The 27617-nt window shown below is 61.3% G+C and overlaps 1 protein-coding gene across 3 annotated transcripts in view; it reads left to right on the top strand.

The window, feature by feature from the left end:
- GSE1 (Gse1 coiled-coil protein) overlaps positions 1-27617 on the top strand; it is a 103538-nt gene that overhangs the window by 33075 nt on the left and 42846 nt on the right. For 2 of the 3 annotated variants that reach the window (XM_085589933.1, XM_077786386.2), the window contains exon 2: positions 3324-3486. In XM_085589933.1, the coding sequence (XP_085446059.1) occupies positions 3324-3486 (163 nt within the window). Of the gene's footprint in view, positions 1-3323; positions 3487-6214; positions 6369-27617 lie in introns of those variants that run through there. The other variant, XM_085589934.1, reaches the window with a different exon arrangement.

The following is a 27617-nucleotide window of genomic DNA, read 5'->3' as shown; positions in this document are numbered from 1 at the left end:
GGAAGAGCAGCTGGAACGGTCTGGGGGAACACAGGGCAGGGGCTGTGCTGTGATAAAGCCCCAGCAGGAGCCAGGGGGCTGGAGGGCCTCAGCCACAAAGGGAACTGGGGGGAGCCTGCTCCTGCAGCCCTCAGCACTCCAAAACCCCCTTTTACCCCGAGCGCCGCCTCCCTGGCCTGCGGGGAGCCGGGCACAGCAAGGGTTTGTGTCCCCCAGGCCTTCAGCATCCCCTGGGAAGTGCCCCTCTGTGCCGGGCATCCTCCTCACCTCACCCCTTGCCCACTCACCGGAGCTGGCATCGACGCTGTGCCAAACCGCGCAGCCGCGCCGGGGCTTGGCAGGCTGCGTGTGCCGGGGTGATGCCAGCCAAGAGCCAAAGATTGCAGCCACCCCCGGTGCCCTGGCTGCTGGCAGCGCAGGGGTTTTCCGGGGTGCTGCCAGCCGGGAGGGTGGAGGCCGGGGTGATGTGGTGGGGGCTCTGCCGTGCCCACGGCATTCCCGTGGGCGGCATTCCCTGGGCGCATTCCCGTGGGCGCATTCCCGTGGGCGGGTGGCACCGGCGCTGCGTGTCCCAGCAGAGGGTGAGGCGGAATGGGGAAGCCGCGATTTTGGGTGTCCCGAAGGCACAGGAAGCGCGCTGGCGTGGCCTCCTGCCCTCTGCTTTCCCACTCCAGCACTGCCATTCCAAAGCTGGGAGCTGCGGCAGCTGTTTAGCCCGGGGATGGCAGCAGAAGGAATGTGTCCTTGGTGGGGAGGGACACTCTGGGGACAGTGGGAACACTGGGGACACTACCCCCTGCCCTTGGTGCCGTTCTTTATGCAGATTGCCACGCTGCCTGCCCTGGGCACCACGCCAAGGGCAGGGGGGGCACCGTGCTGGTGGTGTGGGGCACAGGTGACACGGCTGATGTGGCATCTGGCAGTGCCTCTCTGTGCCTGTCCCTGGAGGCCACCAGCTCTGTTTTGTCCTCCCTCGAGCTTTTGGTACCAAGAAGCTGCTGGGGTAGATGGGGACAGATGCCACCCAGGAGGGGTTTGAGTAGTGTCATGTCATGGGGCCATCCCTGCCAGCTCTGCTTGGAGCCTTTTCCCCGCTAGCCTGCGTGCCAGCTCCATTCTTCCCGTGTTAATAACATCACATAACAATGTCACATTGCTGTCACCTCGCTGCTCACCTACCCCTGACCTGGATGTGCCTGAGGCTGTGCCCTGTGTCCCTGATCCCTGTTGTGGATGTCCTGGGAGCTGTTTCAGGCTCGTCCATCGGCGTGTCATGAGTGGACCGGCCTCAGCTCAGCGCCGTTCGGCAAGCACAGCTCCTGCTCCCCTCTCTCCATCCCTGGAAAAGTGGGATAAGCATCTCCCAGAGCCAGGAGGAGCTGAGCTTTGTCACAGTGGGACATGGGGGATCTGCCAGCTGTCCCCTCAAAATTCAGCGCTTGGTGGCAGAGCACCCTTCCCTCCCAGCCTCTTCTCAAGCACCTCAGGGTGCTGCTTGGCAAATTAGCACCCAAATCAACCTGCTCACCTCTAATTGGGGTTGAGTCTTTGAGGACGTGGCTGGGGAGGAAGGCCCCCGCTCCGAGGGGCTGCTGCCATGCTTTATCTGGGTGGACAGATCCCTCCTAATTGAGCAGATATTCCGTGTTCGCAAACAGATGGCTCCTTTGCATCAATTATTCCTTATCTGTGTAACCGGGGATGATTTGCTGACAGATAGTGCTGGGTGAAGTTGAAGCAAGGAGGCGGCCGGTGCTCGGTGCGGAGCCGGGGGGTCCCAGGGGACAGGGGTGGTGAGGGGGGGTGGGATCCTGGCTGCCCTTGGGCAGGTGGGACCCATCTCTGGTGCCTCTGCATCTCAGCATCCCTTGGCAGGAAAAGAGAGGGGGTGAGGGCTGCTGGTGTGTGGGGCGGATGGTTGGTTTGGGGTCTGGGGGGCTGCCTGGGGAGCAGGAGGGTGCCAGCCTTGGCCCAGCTGTCAAGATCCACTTCCCCCACCAAGACCCTGGTCTGTGACTTCCTAGCTGCGTCTTGCCCAATGTTGCTGTGACACATGATGGGGAGTGATTAATGCTAATTAATAATTAGTTGCTCCAGGTATCAAAGTGCACCCCAGCCTTTTCCCATGCCCACAGGTAGGGGATTGCTGCCTGCTGCTGCTGGTGGCATTGTCCAGTGGCACAGCCTGTCCCCTGAGACATCCCTGCCACCTCCAGGGATCCCAAACCAAGCTGCCGGGGATGGGGACTGATCCCTGGGCTTGTCCCCTGCCCGCTGTGAAAGTCACCTTCTGTTAATCACTGGGAAAAACAAGAGCATCCTGCCATCACCCGGGCAGCCGGTGGCACCCCGCCAGTTGGGGCTGGGACGTGGTGGCACTCGAGGACTCACGGGATGTGCCAAGCGCTCGCGGTTGTGCGGCTCTGCCATATGGATTCCATAAATTAAACCTTTCCAGGAAGCAAACGGTGAATTTATACGTCCGCTCGTGTGGCTCATTGAGTCTAAGGGCTTCCCAGCAAAGCACCGGCCATCCATCTCCATGTTTATAGGAGTAATCCTGAGAAAAACAGGATCAACATAAAATCCTCACCATGGTCCTGATGTCCCCAGATCAGGTGCAGGGTGTCCCCTGTGGATGTCACCTGTGGCAGGGGGAGGTCACCTGCGTCCCACCGTACCCAGGGTGGGCACAGCGTCCTGTGAACCCGGGCTGTCCGTGTGCCTTTCCCAGGGTGGCACAACAGCACTGGGATGAGTGTGGCGTCACTGGCTGTTGCTTTATTAAAGCTAAACAGGAGCGGTGACAGCCCAAGCTGTGTGCCCGGGCAGGAGGGTGACAGCTACAACAAACCCCGGGCCACAGCAACGCCCGGGGCTCGACGAGGGGGAACTGTCCCCAAACAAGGCACAGCGGGAATGCCATCCCCATCCCAGCAGCACGTTTCCCTCGCCCGCCTGGCAGGGAAGGCGATGGGGGGGTTGTTGATCTCGAGTAAACACTGCCCGGTTGAGTAATCGGGAGCTGCCTAACCGGCCAGCTGCCGCCGGCGGGCGAGGGGACGCCGCTTTGATTCATGTCCTCGCCCCCCCTGCAGCCTTTCTTGTCTGGCTGTGCTGGGATCCATCGGCCGGATCCAGCTGTAGCCCCACGGCGCGGGCTGGCATGCGGCTCCCGTGCTGGCCACGTGCACCGGCCGGCAGGAAAACAAAAGCATCTTGTGTCCGTGTGCCCCGAACCCCCCCGTGCCCCCCAGCCGTGCCAGCGCTGCTCCGACCGGGAGAGGCAACGGCGCTGAGTCTCTGTCCTGCTTCTCTTCCAGGCGTCCTCTTCATCCCTGGACACAGCCGCCACCAAGCCTGCGGCCGGTGAGTCCCGGCACCGGGTGGCCAGCGCTGGGGAGAGCCCGGGAACGGGCAGCGCTGTCCCGGACATCGGCCAGCGGACGCCTTTGGATGCGGAGGGTGCGGACGCTGGAGCCACAAGTAGGTGATGCGGGGGGATACTGGAGGGTACAAGGCTGCCGTTGCCAAGGGATGTCCCCTGTCCCACTGTGGGGTGACCGTCCATTGCCAAGGGATGTCCCCTGTCCTGCCGTGGGGTGACCGTCCATTGCCAAGGGATGTCCCCTGTCCCGCTGTGGGGTGACCGTCCATTGCCAAGGGATGTCCCCTGTCCCGCCGTGGGGTGACCATCAGCCCAATGTGCCGCTTGGGACTCCTGGTGAAGGCTCATGCCCGGCGGCTCGGGGTTGGGATCCAACACCCGCAGCCCCGCTGGGAAGCCCCGACAGCACCGCGGTCCCTGCCCACCATCCCCGGGGCCGTGAGTCAGGCCGTGGGTGCCGGGGCCAGCCGCGGTGCTGGGCCGGCTGTGCTGGGGAGCCGGGGGGCCCCCGGGGCTGGGATGGACCGCGGCTCCAGGGACTCGGCCGCCCTGTCCGTCAGGAGCAGCAGCATTTTTAGGAGAGGTATCACGCGTGCTTCCCGCCTGCCGCCTCCCTGGACCGGCTTGTTTGCCAGCCCTTCCCGGCGGGCGCGCCGGGCCGTGTCGTGCTGGGCCATGCCAGGCTCCTTTGATCCGGTAACAACCGCCGATGCCGGTTCCTGGCGCTGGGCTGGCGAGAGTCAGGAACCGCAAGGTGCAGCGGGCAGGAAGCTGGGGCAGGCAGGGAGAGCCAAGGGGCAGCCTGCAGGCCCAGGGGGCTGCTTGGTGGTGAGGATTTGTGACCCCTGACATCCCCTAAGAAGGATCCTTCTCAGGAATGCAGTGGCCCGTGTCACCCATCGATCAGCCCCACAGGGATTTGGCTGTGGTTTGGGGACCCCGCAAGGCGCTGCGTCCCCCGGGGGGGACGGGATGCATTTACAAGCTGCTCACAGCCCAGCCAGCAGTGGTGTGGAGGCAAGCTGGGAGCTGTGGCCTGGAACGGGCCTGCTGGAGTCAGCCCGGGATTTATTACCCTGCCAGTGGCTGCCGGGCAAAGGTGACAGTGACTAATGGCTTGTTACACGCCTGCCACATCTCATCTGCGCCGCGTCCGGCTGCTGCGCTCCCAGCCCTGCTGTGCGTGCAGCCTGAGCTGCGTCCCTTCCTGGGGGGCACACAGGGGTGACCCCCCCTTTGCCCCTGCGGGGACCTCGGCCAGAGAGGTGACAATGACATCTGGACAGCTTGGTATGGGATCTATCCCCGTGCTGAGCATGGAGACCCACGCTGTCAGCGTTCCTTGTGGCCGGGCAGAGCCAGGCTGGCATCTGTGGGAGCACCTCAGTATCTTGGGGGTGGTGACACATCCCGGGGTGTCCTGCTGAGCTCCGTGTGACACACGGGACTTCCCAGCGCTCAAAACCCCTTTGTGGTTGCCAAACCATGAGCCACTGCTCTGCCAGTACGGTGTCAATCCCGTGCCAGGGTGGCTGGTTTGGGGTGCTGAGGGGATCCTGCGTGCGTGTCCGGATGGATGCTGACGGAACCACAAATGCATTCACCAGGAAAATTAAAAAATTAACAGGCATTGGCTCACTCTAGATTAGTAAAGGCAGGAGATAAAAGCGGCTCTTTATACCTTGTGAGAATTGCTGATAAGGGCATTTGTTCCTCTGTATTCTTTAAAAAGAATGCAATAAAAATTTAAAATAGAACGGGAAAAGGGAATTGGGGGGGGAGAAGCACGAGGAGGGTGGGGGGGAAGCACGAGGAGGACTGGGGGGGTGGAGGGCAGCAGCGGCACCGCGGCAGCACCGGCGTGGCGAGCACTGGGGCCTGTTGGAGGAAGAGGAGGAGGACGGAGGGGATGCAGAGGCAAGGGTGAGCTAGGAAGGGATTTTGGGGGATGTGTGTGCGGTGGTGTGGCAGTTTGTTTGGGGACGGCTGGGTGTCCCTGTCATGGCCTGTGTGTCCTCCTGCGGAGGTGCCAGTTCATGGCTGGCAGTGCCAGGATGAGATTCCTCACCAAAGCCTCCTTCCTGCCCGAGGGAGGTGGGGAGGGAGGTGGGGGTCCTGCCTGTCCCAGCCAGCCGAGCCTGTCTGGCACGTGGAGCCGTGGAGCCGACTGGTGTGGCCGCTGAATGATGGGCAACTTCCTCCTGTGCCAGTGGGCTGAGCCCCACCCCACTCGTGTCACTGGTGTCCCCAAGCCCAGGTGATGGTGGGATGGCACAGGGGTGACCAAACAACCACCATCCCCAGCTGGGAGGGACAGCGCTGTTCCCTCTCCCACGCCTGGTGCAGGGGGTGCCTGAGGCATTGGGGTGTCCCGAGGGGGCTGCCATGGGGACACCCCTTATTTCCACAGGGTCTGGGCTCAGGACCACCCTGGCTGCTCACCGTGCTGGGCCACGCCGGCACCCTTGAACCCCAGAGTATCCTGGAGCAGTTTTGGGGCGGGGGCCAAAGGCCTGGATCCCACCCCAACCCCTTGCCCCCATCATTGCCTGGCTCAGGCATCCCCCCATCTCTACATCTGGGGAGGGGTCACCAGGAGCGACACCCCCATCACCCCAACTCTTGCCATGCTGCGGAGGGACCGACACCCCGCACGGGGGGGAACCCCCATTCCCGGTGGTGCCGGCTGGGAGGCGGGGGGTGGTTCCGAAAAGCAGCATCCCTGTTTTGGGAGCGCCCCGCGCCTCGCCGCCGGTGCGGGCCGCCCCCGCCCCGCCGCCCTGCCCTGCCCGGCCCGGCCCGGCCCCCGGTGAGTCACGCTCCAGCCGTGCGGCTCTCGGGGCGGCGGGCGGGCGCCGAGCGAAGCAGGAAGCGGCGGGGGAAGGCTCGGCACGGCTCGGCTCGGCACGGCTCCGCTCCCCGCTCCCTCCGGCGCTGCCCATGGAGGAGCGCAGCCCCCGTTGGACAGCGCGGCCCGCGGGTGAGTGACCCCCCGTTCCCTCCCCACGGGGACCCCCGGCAGCGCCGTGGGGAGGGGGCAGCGGGTCCGTCCCCTCCCCCGGGTGGGGGTCGTGCTGGTGGGGTGGGATGGGGTTGGTGTGACCCCGCTGCTCGCAGTGCCCCCCCAACCCCTCTGCAGGTCACCCGGGGGTTGGGGGGCTCTGTGGTGTGGGGGACAGAGGTCACCATGGGGCTGAGAGAGACTGCTGTGCGGGATGGAGGTCACCCCGGGCTTGGGGGACACCATGGGATAGGGGGTGGAGGCCACCCTGGGGTTTGGGGGTGCGGTTGTTTGGTGAGTGGAGGGCACCCTGGAGTTGGGGGACCTCACGGTCTAAGGGGCAGAGGTCACCTTGTGTTTAGAGGAACCCACGGTATGGAGGATGGAGATCACCTTGGTTTGGGGAACCCCGTTGTAAGGGGAACGGAGGTCACCCTGGGTCTGGAGGAACCCGTGGTTTGGGAGACCAAGGTCACCCTGGGGTTGAGAGACCCCATGGTTGCCCTGGGGTTGGGGTTCCCTGTGATGTGGGGGATGGAGGTCACCTTGGAGTTTGGGGACCCCATTGTGTGTGGACTGGTGTCACCCCAGAGTTGGGGGATCCTATGACACAAAGGGTGGTGGTCAGCCTGAGCTTCGGGGGTCACTGTTGTTTGGGGGATGGAGGTCACCCTGAGGCAGGGGGACCCTGTGGCCTGGAGGATGGGAATTGCCTTTGGCTCGGAGGTTCTTAGTGTGGGAGAAGTGGAGGTCGCCCTGGTGGAGAGGTACTCCATCATGGGGGGGACAGAGGTCTCCCTGAGCTTCAGGTGCCCTGTGATGTTGTGGACAGAAGTCACCCTGGCCTTGGGGGCGCTCCATGGTGTGGAAAATGGAGGTTGCTTTGGAGTTGGGGATCTAGCTGGGGAGTGCTGTAGGGAGATGAGAACCTCTGGGTTCTGTGACCTCAGGTCTGGGGCCAACTGAGGTGCTCAATCCCCATGACCCGCATTCCAGAGAGACCCTTGGGGTCATTTCCCATGGCTGGCAGGCCACCGGGTGTCCCTGACCTTGACCCTTCTCTGCTTGCCTTGGTGTCTGTCCCTCTCACGATTCAGGCACACAGGGTGCAGCGTGAGGCCGTGCCTCAGTTTACCCACCAATATTTCTGGACACCCAGGACTGCCAGAGCTGGAGAGGGACCGTGTTGCTGGCTGAGCCAGACGCGAGGAGCCCGGGCACCGCACCCTGTGCCGGGGTGATGCCGCGGCCCCGGCGTCTCGCCTGCCTCGCCTTTAATGCCCTGCTCCGTGCTGGCTCTTCCAGCCCTGCCTGTGCTGCCTGCTGTGCCCTTCGCCCTGGGGCCGCTGGCTCACCGTGTCTGTTTTGCATGGTGACACGGGTGCCAGTCCCCAATGGGTGGCATCTGTCAACCGACTGCCCCATTGGTAGCATCCCTCCCCAAGCCCTGAGCAAGCGGATGGAGCGGCAGGGGCGAGCGCCCCGCTCTCTTCCTCCTCATCCCCATCCTCCTCCTCCCACAGAGCCACGGGTGCCGCGTGGGTGCCCGCTGGCCCACGAGCAGGCTCCAGATCCAGGGAGGGAGGTAATGGAGGGAGAAGGCAGCGGGAAGCCAGCGCCTCTTCCTGCACGGGCGCGCGTGCGCCGGCGAGCACCGGGGTGAGCCCGTGTGGTTTGTGGGTGCGAGCGAGCCGGGCGAGCGTGCGCCCGGCTGCCTGTTTGTGTAACCCGCCGGCGAGGGCACCGCCAGGGCTGGCCAAGGCCGGGGGGTGGCACGGGGGTCGGTGAGCAGGGGGGGCTGGCTGTGAGCACACCCGCGTGTCTCCGTGCGCGTTGCACAAGCCCGGGGTGTGAAGCGCGGTGACCCCTCGCCGGGGGCACGCGGGCTGCGTGTGCCTGCACGTCTCCTGCGTGCACACGGGGCCTGTCCTGGCCGGCGGACGGGGAGAGCGTGCTGGCTGCAGGGCAGGGAGCTGCAGGAGGAGATGGTGGCTTTGGCGGGGGGCCAGCCTGCCGGGGAGCGCAGGGGGGGTGCCGAAGGACGCAGGACAGTTTATTCCTTCCCGGCACGCCGGTGCCTGGGACAGGGGTGCAGCTTGGGGGGCAGCTTGAGGAAGGGGTGTTAGCTTTAATCGCTGCTCCTCTGTTTGTTCCCAGCCCTCTCCCTCACCCTGCTGTCTGGCCCGTGGGAGGCTGAGGCCCGGAGGGGATGTTCTGGGGGGGTTGTGCCTGCGCCAGGCATGGAGGTGGTGGTGCTCTCCCCAACATCAGGGCACGCTGCCATGGGTCACACCTCTGTCGCGGAGCCCTGGCACCGCTGCCAGCTCCGTGTGTAAGGCCTGGCCTTACTGTGAGCAGCAGCAGATGGCCTCTGCCATCACGGCCCCGTGGAGACGCCCAGCCCACACCGCCGTGTGTGGGTGATGCCGGCGTGCATCACCCACCTGTGGGGTGCTGCATCTGTGGGGCAGCCCTGCCGAGCCCCGAGAAAGAGCAGCCAGGACGGAGCTTGGCCTGCGGCGGCTGCCCGGGCAGGCTGCCAGGGGGATTGCCCTTGAAGTGGCCCTTGCCATGCCTCGTGCTCCGTGCCCCGGCCGCCCCACATCCCCCCATGCCGGCACCCCACTGCCCGCGGGCGGTTGCACCGCGGGGCGGGAGGAAGCGCCCCGGAGCTCCCGCACCCACAACCCACAACGGCGGCCGCCTTATCTCGGGGCCTTCTGGGCCCCCCAGCCCTTATCTGCCACGGCCGTTGGCCCTGGCTGGGCTCGCAGCCCCCCTTGGCCCCCCCAGCCCCTGCCCGGTCAGCCCTTGGGGGCGGCCGCTTGGCAGCCTGCCCCCTCGATCCTTTTTGAAGTTTCAAATCCATTTAAGTCAAGAGGAGGGAAAGTTATTGCCTCTAAAGCCCCTTGCGTTGAGCAGTAAATCCTCTTTGCTGGGCCAGCGCCGCCTCTGAGCACCCGTGGGATCAGGGGGGGTGACACAGCCTGAATGTGTGTGTGTCCCCAGCACCCCGCAGGCGGGTGCTTTGTGGCTGGGAGGGAGTGGGAACCCCAAAACATGGTCAGTGTGGGGTTGGGGTTCCTTTGAAACCCCCTGGCTGTGCAGGCAACAGCGTCACTGCTGCTTGCCCACCATTTGCTCGCTGCCTCCTTGCTCACCCCGATTTTGCCCAGAAAAGGGGGGGTTCCCCCTGTGCCATCAGTACCCTGGTGTCCCCAGCAGAGTGGCACAGCACCCCCCTGCTGCCGTGCACCCTCTCTGAGGCCGGCGGAGCAGGAGTGGGATGTGCTGCCGGCACGCTGGCGTGTTTTATTTGATTTCCTTTCTCCCGAGCTGGCAATATTTAAATATTAATGCCTGCCTCTAATTGCTGGGTCAGAGGAGCGGGGCGGCGCGGGAGCGGGTGCAGGGGCGGCTGATTTTGTTGTCTCGGGGAGTGTTTGCCGAGGAAAAATGTTTGTGCACACACACACACATAATTTTACTCCCTTGGGATTTACTTGGCCTTGGGAGTGATGCAGGGGGGAAGGCTGAGCTGTGATGCCACCGGGCCATCATTTTGCAGCAGGGCACCCACCCCCCGCATCCGGGGGCCCTTCTCCCGCGCCCGCAGAGGGATTGTTAATAGCAGGGGAGGGGGGGGTGTTTTATTTTCTCTCCGGGCAGCACGGCGTCAGATGCTTGCGTGCTCGCTTCCTGTAATAAAGCGACCGCCGGCGCGCTTGTCACCTGCTCTCTGTTGTGCTGCCAAGCGCAGACATGCCGCTTCTCGCTGCGGGCCCTGGCGCGCTCCCCGCTGCCGTGCCCGCCGCGGGCGCTCGCCCCGTGCCAGCGCGGCGGTAGCAGGTGTTTGGGCAGGGTGTGATGGTGCCTGTTGCCGCACGCCCCGCGCGGGCGGGGGCCGTTTAACTGTTCCTCGCCGCGGCCGTGCCCGCTTCGACGCCCTCCCTGCTTGGCACTGGGGTGTCCCGCTCCCCTGCGAGCCTTGGCACTGCTGTTTCCCGGGGCTGTGCCGTGGCAGAGCCAGCCCAGCTGCAGGCAGGTGGCTCTGGTGGTCGCCAGCTGTGCCGCGCAGTTGGAGCGGGGAGGTCCGCGCGGCGTGTGCCACGCAGGGGATGTGCAAGCTGCTTGGCACTGCTGTTGCCCACCGTGCTGTGCCATTCCATGCCATGCAAGGGCTGTGCAAGCTGCTTGGCACGGCCGTTGCCCACCGTGCTGTGCTGTACCGTGCCATGCAAGGGCTGTGCAAGCTGCTTGGCACGGCCGTTGCCCACCGTGCTGTGCCATTCCATGCCATGCAAGGGCTGTGCAAGCTGCTTGGCACTGCTGTTGCCCACCGTGCTGTGCCATTCCATGCCATGCAGCTGGCTTGGACACCAGGCTGCTGCTCACTGTGCTCTGCAGTCACCTTGGACTGCTCACTGTGCCATGCTGTCCCTTTGCTCAGCCCTGGGGCCAGCACCTTCCCAGTGCTGTTAGGGGGTTTTTCCCCATTGGGAAATCCTTCTGTTCCACTTTGGATCCCTCACTGGTTTGCCAACCCTCACAGCCGTTGGTTTTTGGCTGTGCAATCTCCTTCCTCCTGCCCGCATGGCCCATCCTGGTTAACCAGGGTTTGCTGCGTGCTGCTCCTGTTAACCCCGGCCAAGGGAATTCTCTGCCCTTGAACCTGGCAGGGAGTCTCCTCGCAAGGGGCTAACCCGGGGTCTGCTCCCCACAGGCAGCCTGGAGCGTGGTAGATGTGGGGTTTAGGGATGAATTACACCCAAATATCCCCCGTGGAGGAGGCAGGCCGCGTTTTCCTCCTTCCCACCCGCGTCCTGCCCCGCTCCAGCCCCGGCTCCCGGCGCTGCCTTTGTTTCCGCTGTATAACAAGATGATGGGTTAGGGTCAAGCTGCGGGTTCATAACTTGTTGGAAGACTTTGCCGAACAATAAAGGTGTCTGCCTTTATATCTGCTCGTATTTTATCCGCGCCACGGCCTTTCCCCAGCGCCGGCCGGGATTTATGGCGGGGGATATTTGAACGTGTCGAGGCGAGCTGGGGAAGCCGAGGCCGACCCCCTCCCCACGCCTTTGCATTCAGTGCCTGGGCGCTGAAATATTTACCTTCCAGCTCCTCTGACAGTTCAAGCCGTCTCGTGAAGCAAAGGTTATTGAACTGCGAATGTTATGACATTACATTTTTGTGTCTGCACTTTCTAGATGCGTGATGCAGCCTGAATGATAAGTGATCTCGGGGTTAAGGGTGGGGTTTTTTTTTTTTTTTCCTTTCTGTTCCTTTCCCTCCCTCCCTGCTCTCCTCCCTGAGCTGTCAGCTCTGCTGGCGCTTGATAACGCTCCCTTTTATTGCCCTGCCTTTGCATTCCTGCTGCTGGGCTCCCTGCAGTTGAGGTGGGTGCTGGGAAGGCGGGAGTGGGACGTTTCCAGCTCAGAAGCCTGGCTGCCTCGGTGTGCGCCTCAGTTTCTCTAACCTTTATGCCATGAGTGGTCACCCATGCCAGCAGCCCCTCTTCATGGCTGGTATTCCCAGTGTAGGGGAATGCTGCATGCTGTTTCCCACCAAGGACCATAGAATCACAGGGCAGTTTGGGTTGGAAGTGACCTCAAAGCTCCTCTCATTCCAACCCCCGGCCATGGGCAGGGACACCTTCCACTAGTCCAGGCTGCTCCAAGCCCCATCAAACCTGGCCTTGCCACGCCGTGGGGCAGGAGGTGATGCCCTGTGTCACTGGTGCCAGTCTGTGCCATGGTGCCCACCTTGCAGCTGCATTAGTGGGATTTTGGGGTGCTGAGGCAGACAGCTCCTTTCTGTCAGGGCTCTGAGCATCTCATCAGCTGTCCTCACTTGAGATGCAGCATGCTAGGTGGCCAAGTGGCCAGGGGGACAAGTGACAGCAGGCCTGGGCTGTCCCGTACACACTAGAGGGCAGCAATAAACTGGATCAGTGGGCTGTGCTCTGTCCCTGGGGGCGTTGAGGGGTCTGAGCCCCCAAATTTGCCCTGGCACAGTGGGTTTGCAGTGGGGGCACACTTACTTTCCAGGGGTGCCTAAACAAAACCATTGCAAGCAAGCATGAGGGACCTCCAACCCCTCGGATCCGCAGTGTCATTTCATCCCAAGAGCAAATTAATTAAATCATTCCATACATTTGGCTGTGTTTGCTGCTGGTGAATCACATCTGCACCCCCCTTCCCCACTGGCTTTTCCCTGGGCTCCCCCTCCCTGCTCAGCTCCCTGCAGGAGTCGAGATCTCACCCTGCAGCTCCTGGAGATTTCCAAGGGCTCAGGGCTGGCCCAGCATCCCGAGCATCCCAGGTCGGGGCTGCTGCCAGAGCTAACAGAATCCAGCTGTGCTGGTGGGCAGGGGGGGCCATGGGGAAAAGGGGGAAAAAAAAAAAAGAGGTCAGGGCCCGGGAAATTAAATGTTCATAAATGTAGGCCCGAGCGCTTAAAAAGTAGGGCAGTGCCATTAAATCTCATTAAAGTTTAATACCTATCAGTGCCACTTCAGGCAGCCCTTGGACATTGCTTTAATTTGATGGGTGTTAAGGGAGAATTATCAAATAATTGTGCTGGCTGGGGACTTGCTTTTATCATGTTACACGGAAAGCTCTCCCGGCTTTGTGCCGCACATCAAAACAGCGGCGGGTAGGTATTGTTCTGGGGAGGGGATGGGGGCAGCTGCAGGGGCGTCCCCACTGTCCCCATCGCCCTCAGCGGTGGCAGGAGGGATGAGGGACACCGGATCAGGTTGTTCCAGGGATTAGTTGCCCCAGTGATCAGCTCTTTCTGCCCAGATTTAACCCATCTGCCCCCAGCAGGGGTTTGCTGCCTCAGGCTGGCAGCTTTGAGGGTGGCATGGGGACAGGGAGCATCCTGCCAGTGTCCCCATGGGTTCTGCCATTATCCCTGTGGGCCCTGGCAGTGTTCCCAGGGGTCCTGTCACCATCCCCCCGAGTCCTGCCATCATCCCTGTGGGCTTTGCTGGTGTTCCCATGGCTCCTGCCACCATCCCCATGGATCTTACTGGTGCCACCAAGGGTCCTACCATCATTCCCATGGATCCTGCCAGTCTCTCCATCAGACCTCCTGGTGTGCCATGGGTCATGCCAATGTCCCCATGGCCCAGCAGGGTTGTGCCACTCTTCCATCCACCCCAGGACGATGCCAGTGTGTGGCTGTGGGTGCTGCTAATTAATACTAATTTTTGGAGAGGCTGTGGGGTCTGTGGGGAATTGCAGATGGGAGGAGCCGGGGATGGCCAGCTCCGTGCAGAGGCGAGGACATGGGCCCATGCATTTTTTATAGAGTGCACCCGGGGTTATTTTTATTTCTTTCTATTTCCTTCCTCCTCCCCTCGCTGTAAAAGTCCCTGTTGATAAAGAATTAGTGCCAGGTCGTTAGTCCTGGTTTTTATGAGATAAACCCAAGTGCAAGGTGCTGTCGTGTAAACGCTGGGGCCAGGGGAGCGCAGGGACGGGGAGAGCGAAGCCGCTGCCATGAATTATTCAGCAGCTCCTGATTTCACATTATTCTCACTGATACTTTTACAACCTGTCAGTAAATAAAAAGATCCTACATTATTTATAGAAATGGACCCGAATTGGGTAGGAGAATTTACTGTTGCTATTATTAGGGGCTGCTCAGCACCGCGTTAATGAGAGCTGGGTGGTGGTAATGCTGCTTCCTGTGGGTGCAGTGTCCTCCCTGTCCTTCCGGGTGCCACCTTGCTCCCCAAGGATCACTGTGTCTCTCACTGCTGGGGCTCCATGGCTTTGGGCTCTTTGAAGGGGGATATCTCCTTCCTAAGGGATGTCATCTTCCCTGGGACATCTTCTTCCTGTGACGCATCCCTACAGGTGATGCCTGCCCTGGGACATCTATGTCAGGGAGGTCACTTTCCAGGGGGATGACATCTTCCCAGGGATGTCTCCTTCCTGGGGACATCTCCTTCCCAAATATGTCTGCTTCTGGGAAGATCTTCCCCAGGACTGTGTCTTCCTGGAGTTCTCAGACACTTCTCCCTCCTGAGTATCACATTTTCCCAGGGACATCCTCTTCCTGACACTTTTCCAGAGACACCTCCCTGTGGATGACACCTTCCCAGGCACATCCTTGCGGGGGATGTCTCCTTCTAGGAGATGATATCTTCTCAGAGACATCATCTTCCCAGGGACAACTCCCTGTGGAAGACACCTTCCCCACAATGTCCCCCTTCTGGGGACAGGTCCTTCCAGGGATGTCTTCTTCGTGAGCACATCTCCTTCCTGAGCATATCTCCTTCCCAAAGACATCTGTTTCCTGGGGTCATCATCTTCCCTCATTTTCTCAGGGTCATCCTCTGCTTGGGGATGTGTCCTTCCCTAGGACATTATCTTCCCTGGGACACCTTACCAGGGACATCTTTGCTGTGGAGGTTTCATTCCAGGAGATGGCAACTTCCCAAGGACACCTCCTTCCCAAAGACATCTGCTTCTTGGGAACATCTTCCTGAGAATGTCTTCTCCCTCAGGACCACAATTTAAGGAACATCTCCTTCCTGGTGACCACATCTTTCCAGGAACTTCTTCCTGGGGATGTCTCCTTCCCAAGTGCCAGCCCTGGGACACACATCTCTGCCAGAGGAGGATGCAGTTACATTTCTGTTCCCATCCAGTGAATAGTTCCCACCATCCCCCCTGGCTCTGCATCCCACCCTGTTGCAGGAACTGGAGGGGCTCCACTTCCAGCCTGTCCCCCCCTTCCCATCATTTTCCTGTCACTGGAACAGGACCCATCCCACCCAGGCCCCCGCCAGCCCCCCAGATCCCATCTGGGCTTCCCACATCCCTGATGTGACAGCTCCAGGGAGGTGGAAAAGCCTTGCACGGGGTTGGGAAGCCCCGAGGAGGGGGGTGCTGGGCTGTGGGTAAACCGAGGCACGGCGGCGATGGAAAAACCAGGAGGAAACCCAGGCTGTAATGGTTTGTCTGCGGTGTCCTAAGGTGGCTGCTCCCGGGCTGCCGTGACAGGTTTATTGGCAGGCAGGCCGGGCTGGAAGGATTGTGGGCTATTTACAGTGCTGGGGCCGTGACTTTGCGAGCAGACAGTTAACATAAATTCACATGATGGATCAGTTATCACTTCATTGAACTGGTGGCGGATCCATTGAAGGCTGTGCAGTAACATACTGTTTCCTGGCTCTGCGCAGCGCTGGGATACATTAAATACACTTTATTTATAGCTTACCATTGCTGCACTGTGGGCAGGAGAATGCAGCTTTTGCAACTATCATCTAATTTTATGATGAGCATTAAAGCAAGGCCTATAATTTGCACCTTTTTATTCATTAGACACTGGTGCAGCCATAAGTCAAGAATGCCCAGGGATTTAGATGCAGATCCAGAAGATAAACTATTGACAAGCCAGATGTATTTTTACATTAGTGTGCCTTTACAATAGTTTATGTTGAGAGTGGAATATAAATTGCATTATTAAATACGAACCACTCTTGTAACCGCTGCTCTTCCTGCGTCTGTGCAGGCAGGGTGGGATTCGGAACCGCAGAGCACGGAGACTTTGCCTAATGGCTCCAGGTTGGAGGGTGGGGGGGATTGTTATTTTGGCTTATTTTATCCGTGGATACGCTGATGCATCAGAGCAGGGGTCTGTCTCAGCGCTGTCCCTAGGAGGAGGCATCCTGATGGATGAAGAGATGTGGGATGTCACAGCAAAGCCATCCCAACCACGTGCCCCCAGCGGGGACCTCGGCTCGGCCGCTGCCACCCAGCCAGCAGCGAGTTAAATCCTTTTGTTTCTGAGGCAATACAGTTTATATTATGAGCATGAATAAAAGATGGTTGTGCTAGGGGTAGCTGTCAGGATCTTCGCTGCCTATAAAGGCTTCTACTGTAGCTTGACAGTAAAAGACTGTGTTTGGGGACTGATGTGGTTTCTCAAAGGAGCTAAATAAATAAGGGACGCTTATTTTTACACCAGTAAAGGCTGCTGGAAATTTAAAGCCCTGTTTATCTCGCTGAAATCACGGTGTTTATTGTTATCTCGTGGAGGGGGAATTTGCATGTTCACTAATAATTAACCCAACCCAGCGTTCTCCCTCCCGTACCTGTGGCAGCCCTGCCGTTATCTGGGGGGAGGAAACGCTTGCAAATCGAATGCAAATATTGACCCTGCCTGGGCCGGGCGCTGCGCTGCCGTGCCCGGGTGCTCCCACAGCTGCTGCGGTGGCAGGAGGGCAGGATGGAGGGGCTGGCTGCTAGTGTGGGACATGAGAGGGCTGATGGGAGCCACCCCCATGGCCACCCCATCCTTATTTCTGCCCCGTTCTCATTGTCCTCCCATCCACACTGACGCCTTTCTGAATTTCCACCCCATCCCCATCGCCATCCTGTCCCCATTGCCACCCTGTTGCCACTGCCACTCCATCCTTATTTCCATCCTATTGCCATGGCCACCCCATCCCCATTGTCGCCCTCTGCTACCCCGTTCATGTTGTCACCATGTTGCCACCCCATCTTCTTTTCACCTCATACTATTGCCATCCCATGCCCACCGCATCTTCATTGCTACGCAGCACCCACTGCTATCCCGTGTCCATTCCTGTCCCCATTGCCACCCCACCCATATTCCCACTCCATCTCCATGGCCACCCCTTCCCCATTGCCACTTCATCCTTATTTCCACCCTTGTCCTATGGTCACCTCATTCCCATGACCACGTCATCCCTGTTACCATCTTATTGTCACCTTGTCCCCATTGATACTCTATCTTTATTTCCACCCTATTTCCCTCACCACCCCGTCCCCATGGCCACCCCATCCTTATTTCCAGCCCACCCCGTGGCCACCCCTTTGTGGCGGGCGCTAACAGGCGTCCCGTCCCGCTTGCCAGTCCCCGTGCCACCAGATGCTGCCGCTCCGTGTCACACCATCATGTCGCTAGCAGAGTGTAACGGGGAGAGCAGTCGGTGCCTTTGTTTCTCCTGCTCTCCGCACAGCTGTCACTTCCAGTGATCAGTAGAAAAATCATCACCCCACCGGATCATACATATGGAACGGTGTCTGTGCGGAATATTTATTGCAACATGTGTCGAGGCCACGCCGGTCACGAGCCCCGGGCTGGGCTCGTGCTGTGCCAGCCCTGGAAGGATGCTCCAGTCCCCTGGGCTCTGCCTGCTGGGGAGGTGTGGGTGTCCCCACAGCGGTGTCCCCACTGTGGTTGGGGGACTCGGGGCTAATTGTGCTTGGTGGCCTCAGGCTGTGCAGCATCCTCTGCCTGGCGGGAGACTGGGAAAGTGCTCCCCCTCCCAGCTTGTCCCCACTTTGTTCCCAAAGGATGTCTTCATGCTGGGGGAGCAGCTGAGGTGTGGGGGGCGTGCAGAGCTGCAGCTGGTAAAGCTGCAGGGGAACAGAAGCCCCTTGCGTGGGTCACCTGTGGGGTGGCCCTTGGGGTCTCCAAGGGCAGGAGGTGAAGGCGCTCGGCCACCTTGTCCCCCTGTCAGTGTCTCCGGGAGCTCTCTCCCATCTCTGGAGCTGTCAGCTCGGCACCTTTCATGTGTGATGGGTAAACAGCGTGGCGCGCCTGCCGGGGAAGGCTGTTGGATCCCTGCTGGTGCTAAAGCGGCGTCTGGCAGGGACGGGGAACGTGCCGTCGCCTGTGCGAGGCACGGCGGACGTGACGCCCCGCTGGGGCTCCGTGTGGCTTTCCTGATGGAGAGCAGAGCCCGAGCCGCCCCGGTGCCAGGGCGAAGCCGTGCTGATGGGATCCGTGGTATTCCCCGCAGGTGTGCCGCTCTCACCGCCAAAAACCAGTTCCCACGTCCCCATCCCGTGCGCTGGTGGCTGATGGGGACACGGAGCCCCCCTGTGCCCCCTCTCCGTGCGTTTTCCCTCTCCGGGGTGGACAGATGCCGCGCGGGCAGGATGGGGTCACCGGGTCCCCCCAGCACATGGCATGGGGAAGGTGTTGCCAGCGCCTTTTGGCACCCGCTGCCACACGAGCGCGCTCCTCTGACAGCTTTATCAAGCCTCCAGACTTCCCAATTCCATTGTTCCTGACATCTGTTTCGGTAAGTGATTAATTGCAATTAGTGAACGGTTTGAAAGCCTGTGGAAGAATATTCAGCAGAAAACTCGTCAAGATTAATGAGTGGTGGCAGTTGTCAGAAGGGCTGCTGCCTCGCCGGGATGCGGCGGCGGTGAGGTGCGGGAGGCTGGGCGAGTGGGGTGCCCCCCTCCCCGCACCCGTGTCCCCCCCCAGCGTGTCCCCCCCCTGCTCCCGGAGAATAACACGGGCTGATTTTTCATCCGAACGCATGAATTATCCACTAATGCGCTATTAATAAAGCGCTGTGGAGTTTCACCGAGATTAGGTCCTAAATCATGCAGAATGAATTTTAATCAGCCCAAAAGACACCGGTGCTCGCCACTCCCGGGGACCTGCGGGAAACCAGCCTGGATCCGGCTGGGATCTGCTGCCGGAGCAGCCGCGCCTGCACCTTTACCCCCGTGCCAAGCTGTGCTACGTGCGGGTGGTGACAGAGCCAGGCACCTTTGTGCCTGGCACGCCGCTGCCGTGGCAGGAGATTGCAGGGTATGAGCTCTTGTGGGCACAGCTGCCTCTCCAAATCCTTGCCAGCGGGCACAGGGGGATGGCAGCCTGTGAGGTGGCACCTGGCTGTGATGCTGGGGGTGCCAGGAGGGAGCAGGGATCATCCTCTCTGCTGTTGTGCCATGCCCAGATTCCCAAAGGCGACACATTTTGTGGGGGTGTCACTCCTGCAGTGAGATTCCCAGGTCTCTGCAACGTGCCTTGGCTCTCTGGTTGTGCCCCCAGCTCGGTGTAGGGGACCACCCCGAGGTGCCGGGGGTTTTGGGGGTGCTGAGCCCGGGGGGTGACACACCCCATCCCCGGGGGGAAAGGGAGGGTGCGACATCTGCTCCTGCAAATTGTTTGCCTTGCCGAGGTCAGGGCGGCTCGACAGCCCCAGGTCCTGCGAGCAGATGGCTCCGGCATGTTCCCGCTGTGCCGCACCCATGAAATTCCCCATTAACTGGCTGTGACCGGAGGGTGGAGGGGGAGGAAGCAGCCCTCACTCCTCTGCGCTCAGCCTGGGAGCACACGCAGCCTGTGTGTGTGTCCCCAAGGGCAGCAGGGACTCGTCCCCTCGGCCAGGGAGGGGGATGCTTTGCATCCATGCTGTGCATGGCCTCACTAATCCAGGGGGGCTGCGGAGCATCCAGGGCTCGTGGCCCGGGTGCTGGGGGTGCACCCACGTGCTGGTGGGGAGGGAGGCCCATCCCCATCCCCGCCTGCCAGCCTGTCCCTGTCCCATCTCTTTGATTTATTGCTCTTTTGGCGGAGGGCAGGGGTGGCGGGGCTGGCAGGGGGCTGGCAGGGGTCGGGAGGTCCCGCCGCCGGCCGCCCTTTGTTGGTGTCCGGCACAATGACCCGGCGCGGGCTGTTTGCTGGGTAATTACCGAGCCGGGGAGGATGAGGAGGTCAGGGCCGATGGAGCCGCTCTGCCCCGCCGCCGTCCCGGCCCTGTGTGGCAGCGGCTTGTCCTTCCCCTGTCACCATCTGCTCGGAGGCGGCCGCTCGGAGCGGCGGGGCTGCGGCGCTCAGACGGACGGACAGATGGTGGTGGGTTTGAAGAGGTAGAGTGTGTACTTTGTTCTGGAGAGCTTGGAGGAAAAAAAAAAAACATCAGAAGGAGAAAAAGACAGGGCGAGGAGAAGGAGGGGATGTCTCCCTGTGCCCTCACTGCCTGCCACCGTGCCCACACGTCGTGCTGGAGATTGTCACCGTCCCATGGGTGAGGCTGTGAGTCCTGCACCACGGTGTGATGCGGTTGGAATGACAGGGATGTGGGATGGGTGGTCACTGCCCCTCTTGAGTGTCCCCTGTGCCACCACCCCAAGAGATGTGGGGGTCCCTGCGGTGTTGCCAGGAATGCCCTTACCCCGCTGTGCCACTCCAGGGCCTGACCCCAGCGTGCCGCCCGCCGGCACTGCACGTCCCCGCCTGCCAGCGGTGCCAGCCAGGCCGGGGCTGATGCAAGCGGCATTCCCGGGCAAGCCCGGCCGCTTCCCAACCGGCTGGGGCAGCCGGACCAGGGGGGGAGGCATGGGTGTGGGGTCCCTGCAGCGGTGCTGCGGACGCCGGGCACGGGCAGGGCGACACGGCGTCTCCCCGGGGCGCTCCTGACCCGCCGGACCCGCTCGGGGAGCGGTGGCGTGGGTTGGCGGCTTTGGCTTCGGTGCAAGAGGTGGGGCTGGGCTCCCTTGCCACCGCGGCGCCAGCCCTCCGTGTCCCGGCATCGTCTCCGCGCAGCGGGCCGCGCTCGACGCCCATGCAACGGTGCCACGGCGCTGCCGGCCCGGCGCCCGTGGGCAGGGCAGGGGTGCTGGCACCGCGTCCTGGCAGCCGCCCGGCTTTGCTGGAGCGCGCCGGTGTTGTGCCATGCAGGGGGGTTTTGGCGCAGGCAGGTGGGGCTTGAGGCCACGCTGCACGGGGCAATGTGCTGGAGCGGGGATGCGAGTGGGCTCCCTGAGGAGGGATTCCCACGGAAGTCAGAGGCGCCGGGTTTGGGACCCTGCCCGCTGCCTGCCACCGTTGCAATTCTGGCTTTGCTGCCTTTTAATTACCGCCCGCGCCAGGCCTGGCCCTGCGTTCCACTTCATTACGTGATTGCGATCGGGGCCGCTCCTCCCTCCCGGCCGACTCCAGCGGATAATTAGGTGTGTTTTCTCCCGCGTGCAGACAGACACTTAATACAGCTTTAATCACCTGCTCCAGCAGCTCCCACCCACCGCCCTGTGCCCGCTGCTGCCGCTGCCCACAGCCCGCCCAGCCGGGTAATGACGGGCTGTGGGTGCCCAGTGGAACGCCTGCTAATAACCCCCGGTGCAAATGCCCGCTGCAGGTGCCCAGTGCAAACAAACACCCCCTGCGAGTGCCCAGTGAGTGTACCCACTGCAACAGCCCTGTGCCAACACCTCATGGACATCCCCAGTGCAAATCATGGAACGCTGGAATGGTTTCAGTTGGAAGAGACCATAAAGATCTCTTTGTTTGACCCCCTTGCAGTGGGCAGGGGCACCTTACACCGGACCATGTTGCTCCAAGCCCTGTTCAACCTGGTCTTGAGCACTTCCAGGGATGAGGAATGCCCAGTGCCAACGCCCAGTGCCCAACCCTGATGCAAAGCTGCCATGCAAACACCTTGTACAACTGATCATTGCGAACGCCCGGTGGACATCCCCAGCGCGAGTGCCCCATTCCAATGCCCTGTGCCCATCCCTGGTGCCAATGCCCGGTGCAAACTCCACCCAGGCGAGGACCTGGCACGTCCTGGGGTGCTGTGGCACTGGCAGGCGGCACTGCCCGGCTCCCGGCCGGCTTCTCTGGAGCAGGCGGCCGCCGGCTCCTCGCAGGTGTACGCACAGACTCCGCGGCGCCCGAGCTTCTGTGCGGCGGGCGCGTGCCAGCACACTGCTGTGCCTTGCGAAGGTAGCAGCCATCTGCACTGTGATAAAAAGCCCTGAGGATGATAAATAGACAAGTAGCACTTTTATTGGATTGCCGTTCCGAAGCAGCCACTTTGGGTTTGGCACGGCGCTAACGACAGACTCGCCGCACGCTGTGCCCAGCCGCCCCGGCCGGGGGAAAGGTGCTGCCCAGCAGCGACGCCAGCGCCCGCCTGGGCACCGCTGCTCATCCCAGAGCAATCCCCCTGCCTCATCCCCCGTGGTTTTCAGGAGTGACGTGGATCTGCTTGACCCGGGATGTGGCGGATGCAGCGTGGCTGGCTGTGGGGCAGGAGTGGGGCTGTCCAGCTGGCACAGCGTGGCACAGCGTGGCACAGTGTGGCACAGCGTCCCAGCTGCCGCGCTGGCCTCGGCATCACCTGCACAAAGCAGCTTGTTTGTCAATAATGGAGCAGGGAAAATTGCACCCGAAATGCCTCTCGGCTCTGCTTTGTGCTGCCTTAATGCATCCACCCCGGAGGTGCCGGCTCGGCGGCGGCACAAAGGCTGCTGGAAGGGAGAGGAGGAAGGGATGGGGAGCTCAGAGAGGTTCCAGGGGGGATTTACTCCCCACTGGCCCGCACAGACCCTCAGCACCAGGGTGAGCGGGCAAAGGCAGGCTCTGACCCATGTGGTTGGCACCATCATGCCCCCACAGCTCGGCTGTGCCTGATGCCAGGGATGTCAGCCCAGTGGGATTGATCCCAGAAGGATGTGAGTCTTGGGGACAGTTTTGTGGGGGGCCAGCATTGCTCAGTCCTTGCCTAACATTCCTGCTGCTGAGAGAAGTGAGTGGGGTCCTACCAAACATCCCCATCTCCCTGTGCTGGGACATTGCTCCAGCCTTGGGGATGAGATTTCCAATTAATTCCATGTGAATCATGGTTGCAGTCACCATCACACCCTGCCCATCCCACTAGAGCCCTGACATGGAGGTGACACTGGATTTTGGGGTCACGTGGGAAAAGCGGTGACCTCTGATGACTGGTTTGTCCTGGGGGACACTGGGGTGGCTGTGAGTGCCCATCTGTGTCCCCCTGCGGTGTCCCAGCTTCTGCAGTGGGATGGGGATGGGACAGCACACACTGGAGACCTCGGTTCAGGGATGCTACAGGACAGCTTGGGGACACTGTCACAGGGACGACAAGGGGAAGCTGGGCTGCCAGCACAGGGACCGGGGGTGCTGGGGAGGGGGGGTGTCCATCCCCACACCCTGCCAGCCCCCACCTGCGGCTCAGGGGCCGCACGCAGCTGCCTGCCCGGGCGTGCATGCCAGGAATTTGGGAGTGCAGGGGGGGCTGGCCACCTCCGTGCCCTCTGACCCCCGGATGATACAAGCCCTCTTCTGTTTCTCCTCAGTCCGCCGGCGGGGTCAGCCTGACGGCTGGCGCTGGCTCCCTGGCCGCGATAAAACAGCTCGTCTGTCACGACACAATGCATCCATCAGGCTGCTGGCACGGCCCGGGGACACGGCCCCGGGGCTGGGTGGGTGCTGCCGTGCCCCTTCGAGCTCCCCCAGCCGTGGTGGGGCTCCCCAGGGTGTTCAGGGTCTTGGCAGAGGGGTAGGGACAGGAGCCGGGTGTCCCAGCTGATACCCCTGCCAGCCCCTGCTCTGCCACAGGGAGATACAGTCCCGTGCCCTGGCTCCCTGCCATGCCCGCTGCCCTCACTCCTCACCATCCAAAAATACCTCGGGAGGCCCCAGCACGAGGTGCCCCTCATGCGGGGGACGTTCCTGAGGGAATTGCTCACCTTCATCCATCCCAATCCCTCTTTCCTCCTGACTTCAGGGTCTTTTTATCCAATTTTGCATCAGCTTCTCAGTAATTCCTGAGATCTCAATATCCAGGATGCTGACGGGTGCAGGCTGGGCCATGCATCCCCCTGCAGCACCACCCCCTGGCATGGGTGCAGGACCCCCCCAGGACCCCCGGCCCCAACTGGGTGGTTTTGGAGAACTCAAAAGCGTCTCCAATTAGGAGCAGCGGTGCCGCGGCGCTCTGGCGAGGCGCTGGGGCTGTCACTGTGCCGCCTTAATTAGCAGCGCCAGGGCAGGGGTCAGCACAGCTCGGCGGGCTTGACAAGGCTGCTATCAAGTGCAAGGAGGGAGGAGGAGGGAAGGGAGGGAAAAGCAAAGCTCCCCAACCCGGGACCAGCCTGGGCGGCGGGGAGGGGGAGGATGAGCGCGCCGGAGCCGCGCAGGCAGAGTTAAAAGGCAATAAAATGGTCGCTGTCACCCGCCGGCGGCTCAGCACCGGGGCTGTGCCTCCCGCTGACGGGGTGTGGGACCGGTGCCGGGCCCCCCCAGCAGCCTGAGCACCGGCCTGGGGAGGGGGGCACGGGACCCTCGCCATGCTGGAGATGAAGAGCTGGTCGTCTTTGCTGCAGAGCCTCAGTAAGTGATGGGGGTGGCGAGGCTGGGGCTGTGGGACACCCCTCCTGTGGGGACACCCCTTGTTTTGGAGACACCCTTCTTGTGGGGACGCCAGCAAGGTCCCCATGAGCTGTCCCCTGCCTGGCCCCACCGTGCAAGGGGAGGTGGGTGGCACGGCCGGCCGAGGGTCCCACACCCCGCGTGCCGCCCCGTCCCCTCTCCGGCGTCCCCGGCCGCGGGGTCAGCGCCCGGCCGTGGCCAGGCTTAACCTCTGCCCTTACCCTCCCGACCTCCAGCCCTGTTAAAAAGGGTTTAAATGCAAAGTTATTTGATAGCTAATCCCAGCTATCCTGGGGGCAGCCCCGGGCTTTGGCGCTGGGAATCGCCCCGAGCCGGGACCCTCAGGCGGCACCGCCGGCACAGCCGGGGTTGCACCGGGGCTGGAGGTCAGGCAAACGCGCCGATTAAAGTCCGGCGGGTGAAAAGAGCTTAAACAAATCCCAAATCCCTCAGATGCCAGATGAGGCTGGTTGAAATTTGCTCGGGAGCCACTGCGGGGAGGGGGAGAGACGCTGGAACTGGCGGGAGAGCTGGGAAGGCTGAAACTGGGAGCACTGGGGGGGCTTGGAGCTGTGTGGGTGCTGGGAGGGCTTGGGGCTGGGCAGGGGGCTCAGTTGGGGTTGTGGGGGCCAGGTCGGTGTTGGGGGACCTGTGTGCCTTCCTGCCCTACATCCCTGTGCTGCTGGGCCAATGAGGGACCAGCACCAGGGACCCCCTGTTTCGCCATCATCTCCCCATCTTTGCACATCTCTCCTCCAAAATGCCACTCGTGGGGTGCCAAGGGGAGACTCAAGCGAGTGGCCTCACTGCTGAGCGGTCACCCAGCCAAACGGGAGCAAAAAATCCTGAGTTTTGCCCTTCCTGGCATCATGACATGGAGGTGCTCACTCATCCCCGGCGCTGTGCCACTGAGGAGATCACGGGTCCCTGGCCTGCTGGGTTCCTTGCTTTCCCTGGGGATAACGTGTCCTGGAAGTGCCAGGCTGCAGCCTCACATCAGCTGGGATAGGATGGAACTGAAGGATAGGATAGGAACTGAAGTGTTCTGAGGTAGCCAGATCCTGCCATCCTGTTGTGATGCCATTAGGGAAACTGAGGCAGGCATAACCCGGAGGTGCTGGTGTGGTGGGACCTATGGGGTGGGATAGGGCTGTGGGTGGGAGGCACCCAAAGGAGGAGGAATAGGGGGACAATTCCTGGTGACAGCTGGGGCTGGGGTGGCCAGACAGGCTCTGTCCCCTCAGTCCTGACCTGTTGCCCGTGGCAATGGGTCCCCAAAGAACCGTCAGGGCCAGCTGAACCCCAGCCCAGGGACGGAGGTCACAGATGCTGTGAGGAGCCACGCAGACCCCCAGGCCTCCCTTAACGGGGAGGATGGATGGGCTGCAGGAAGGGCTGGGGAGCCCTCTGCTCCTTGGTATGGGATTCCCTGTGCTCCCCTGCCAGCCTCTCCGTTGTCACCTTGCACCTCCATCACAGTGCCCATTCCACTGGGGTGCACGCTCCTTCACACCCCCTCTGGGGTGGCACTGGTGACAGCCCCGAATCGGGCAGCTGGTGGCAGGGCGTGCTCTGTGCAGGGACCATTGGCCTCCCCAGCTCTGTGCATCCCACATTCCACATCCCTGCCCACCAAGGGTTAACCCTGCAGAGGCAGGATGCCTGCAAGCCCTCGTGCCAGTTCAGAAATGAATGTTGCCTTTAATATACCATCCTTCAATCCTTATCTCTCCTAATTTATTGGACATAACTGGTTGCGCTGATGGATTCGTGGCTTAGACCTTGGCTTCTAAATTTCAGCATTAATAATCTGCCCCTTCATTCTGCTCTCCAGATGTCTTTCATTTATCTGCTTATTCAGTAGGGGTGCAACCTCGCGTCCTCCGTGCCAGCGCTAATGTGGCCCGGTGACAATAAATTTGGACTTGTAATAACATGGCCAGATGAATGAATTGACCTCTTGGTGACTGTCACTCCCAGCCTCCCCCCTCGTTAGGGACCGCTGGGGACAAGGGGGCCCCCCTAACAATTGATGCTGGCGTCAACCCCCTCCTCCTTGCTTTTTTTTTTTTTTTTTTGCCCCCCCCAAATTTGGGGAAAAATTGCGGGAAAGCAGATGAGGGGACCGCTTCATCTTTAATCAGCTTTGGAGCAGGGTGAGAGCAGCCAACCTTAGGGAAATCCTAAAACCAGGGAGCCCTAATAGGGCCCCCCAGGGGCTGTGACCCCTCGCCCAGGTGGGGATGTGTCAGTGCTGCCGGGCTGAACCTGAACCGGGCAGGTTGCACACCTGAGAGCGTGCGGAGGAATGTGTTTGCTTAATTAATTGGCGGCGGGAGCGCGCCGGGGGTGTAAATCTAACGTGGGCCTTGGCAGTCTGCAGTGCTGCGCACGCAAGACTAGACTTTAAATAAGGGTGCAATTATTGTTTGAATAATTGACGAACAACGGGCGCGCATCGGCGCTCAGCCTAATGGGCTTTGATCGCTCGCCAGGGCCGCCCGGCGTGCCGGCATCCCGCCCATGAAGGATGTGAGGGGTCCAGCGAGGGGTGTGAGTGGGTCACGGGGGGGAAATTGGGGTGCTGCTCCCCTCCGGGTGGGTTTATGGGGCGGGTGTAAAAAGTGGGGTGTTATTCCCCACCCGCCCCGGCCGACAGCGCGGCGCCATGGGGTCAGCCAGGGAGGAGGAAGAGGACCCTGCACGTAGCAATTGATTTAAATCATTTTAGAGAGGACCTATGGAAAATAAAAAGCCTTTAATCACATTTGTATCCATTTCCAGCCTCGGTAAATCAATTTGGATTGAGCTGGGTGCCACGGTTACAGCTGATTAGCGCGCGGCGGATGGGGTCAAATTAATGCTAGCTGGGTTCGCTTAATGGGGTCACCGTTGTGAGCATCCCTCCTCTGGGGCACTGCGGTGAGGAGGAACATTTTGGTCCTGTCCATGCCACAGGGAGCTTTTCCAGCCAGAGAGTGCCAGGATGTGAGCTCCATGCTGCTCCGTGCCTCAGTTTCCCCTTGCACATCAGCATTAAGCATTGCAGAGGAGACAGCCAGCAGCGCTGAGGATATTTAGGGGGATATTTGGGTTGTCCCACCTTCCTCCCCCGATCCCACCGTGCATCACCCACGTGTCAGAGCCACTCACGTGTCCTCCCCCCACGGAGGAGCCATAAACAGGTCCCTGCGCCCCGGTGCCGGTTAATTTGTTTTCAATAGGTTCCAATCAATTAAGCGTGGTCCTGGCGAAGGGAAA

The sequence above is a fragment of the Lonchura striata genome, chromosome 11 (assembly GCF_050655825.1).
Source record: "Lonchura striata isolate lonStrDom1 chromosome 11, ASM5065582v1, whole genome shotgun sequence".
In the NCBI taxonomy this organism is placed as follows: domain Eukaryota; kingdom Metazoa; phylum Chordata; class Aves; order Passeriformes; family Estrildidae; genus Lonchura; species Lonchura striata.
Note: the sequence above shows the minus strand (reverse complement) of the source record. Positions and strands in the feature narration are given on the sequence as shown.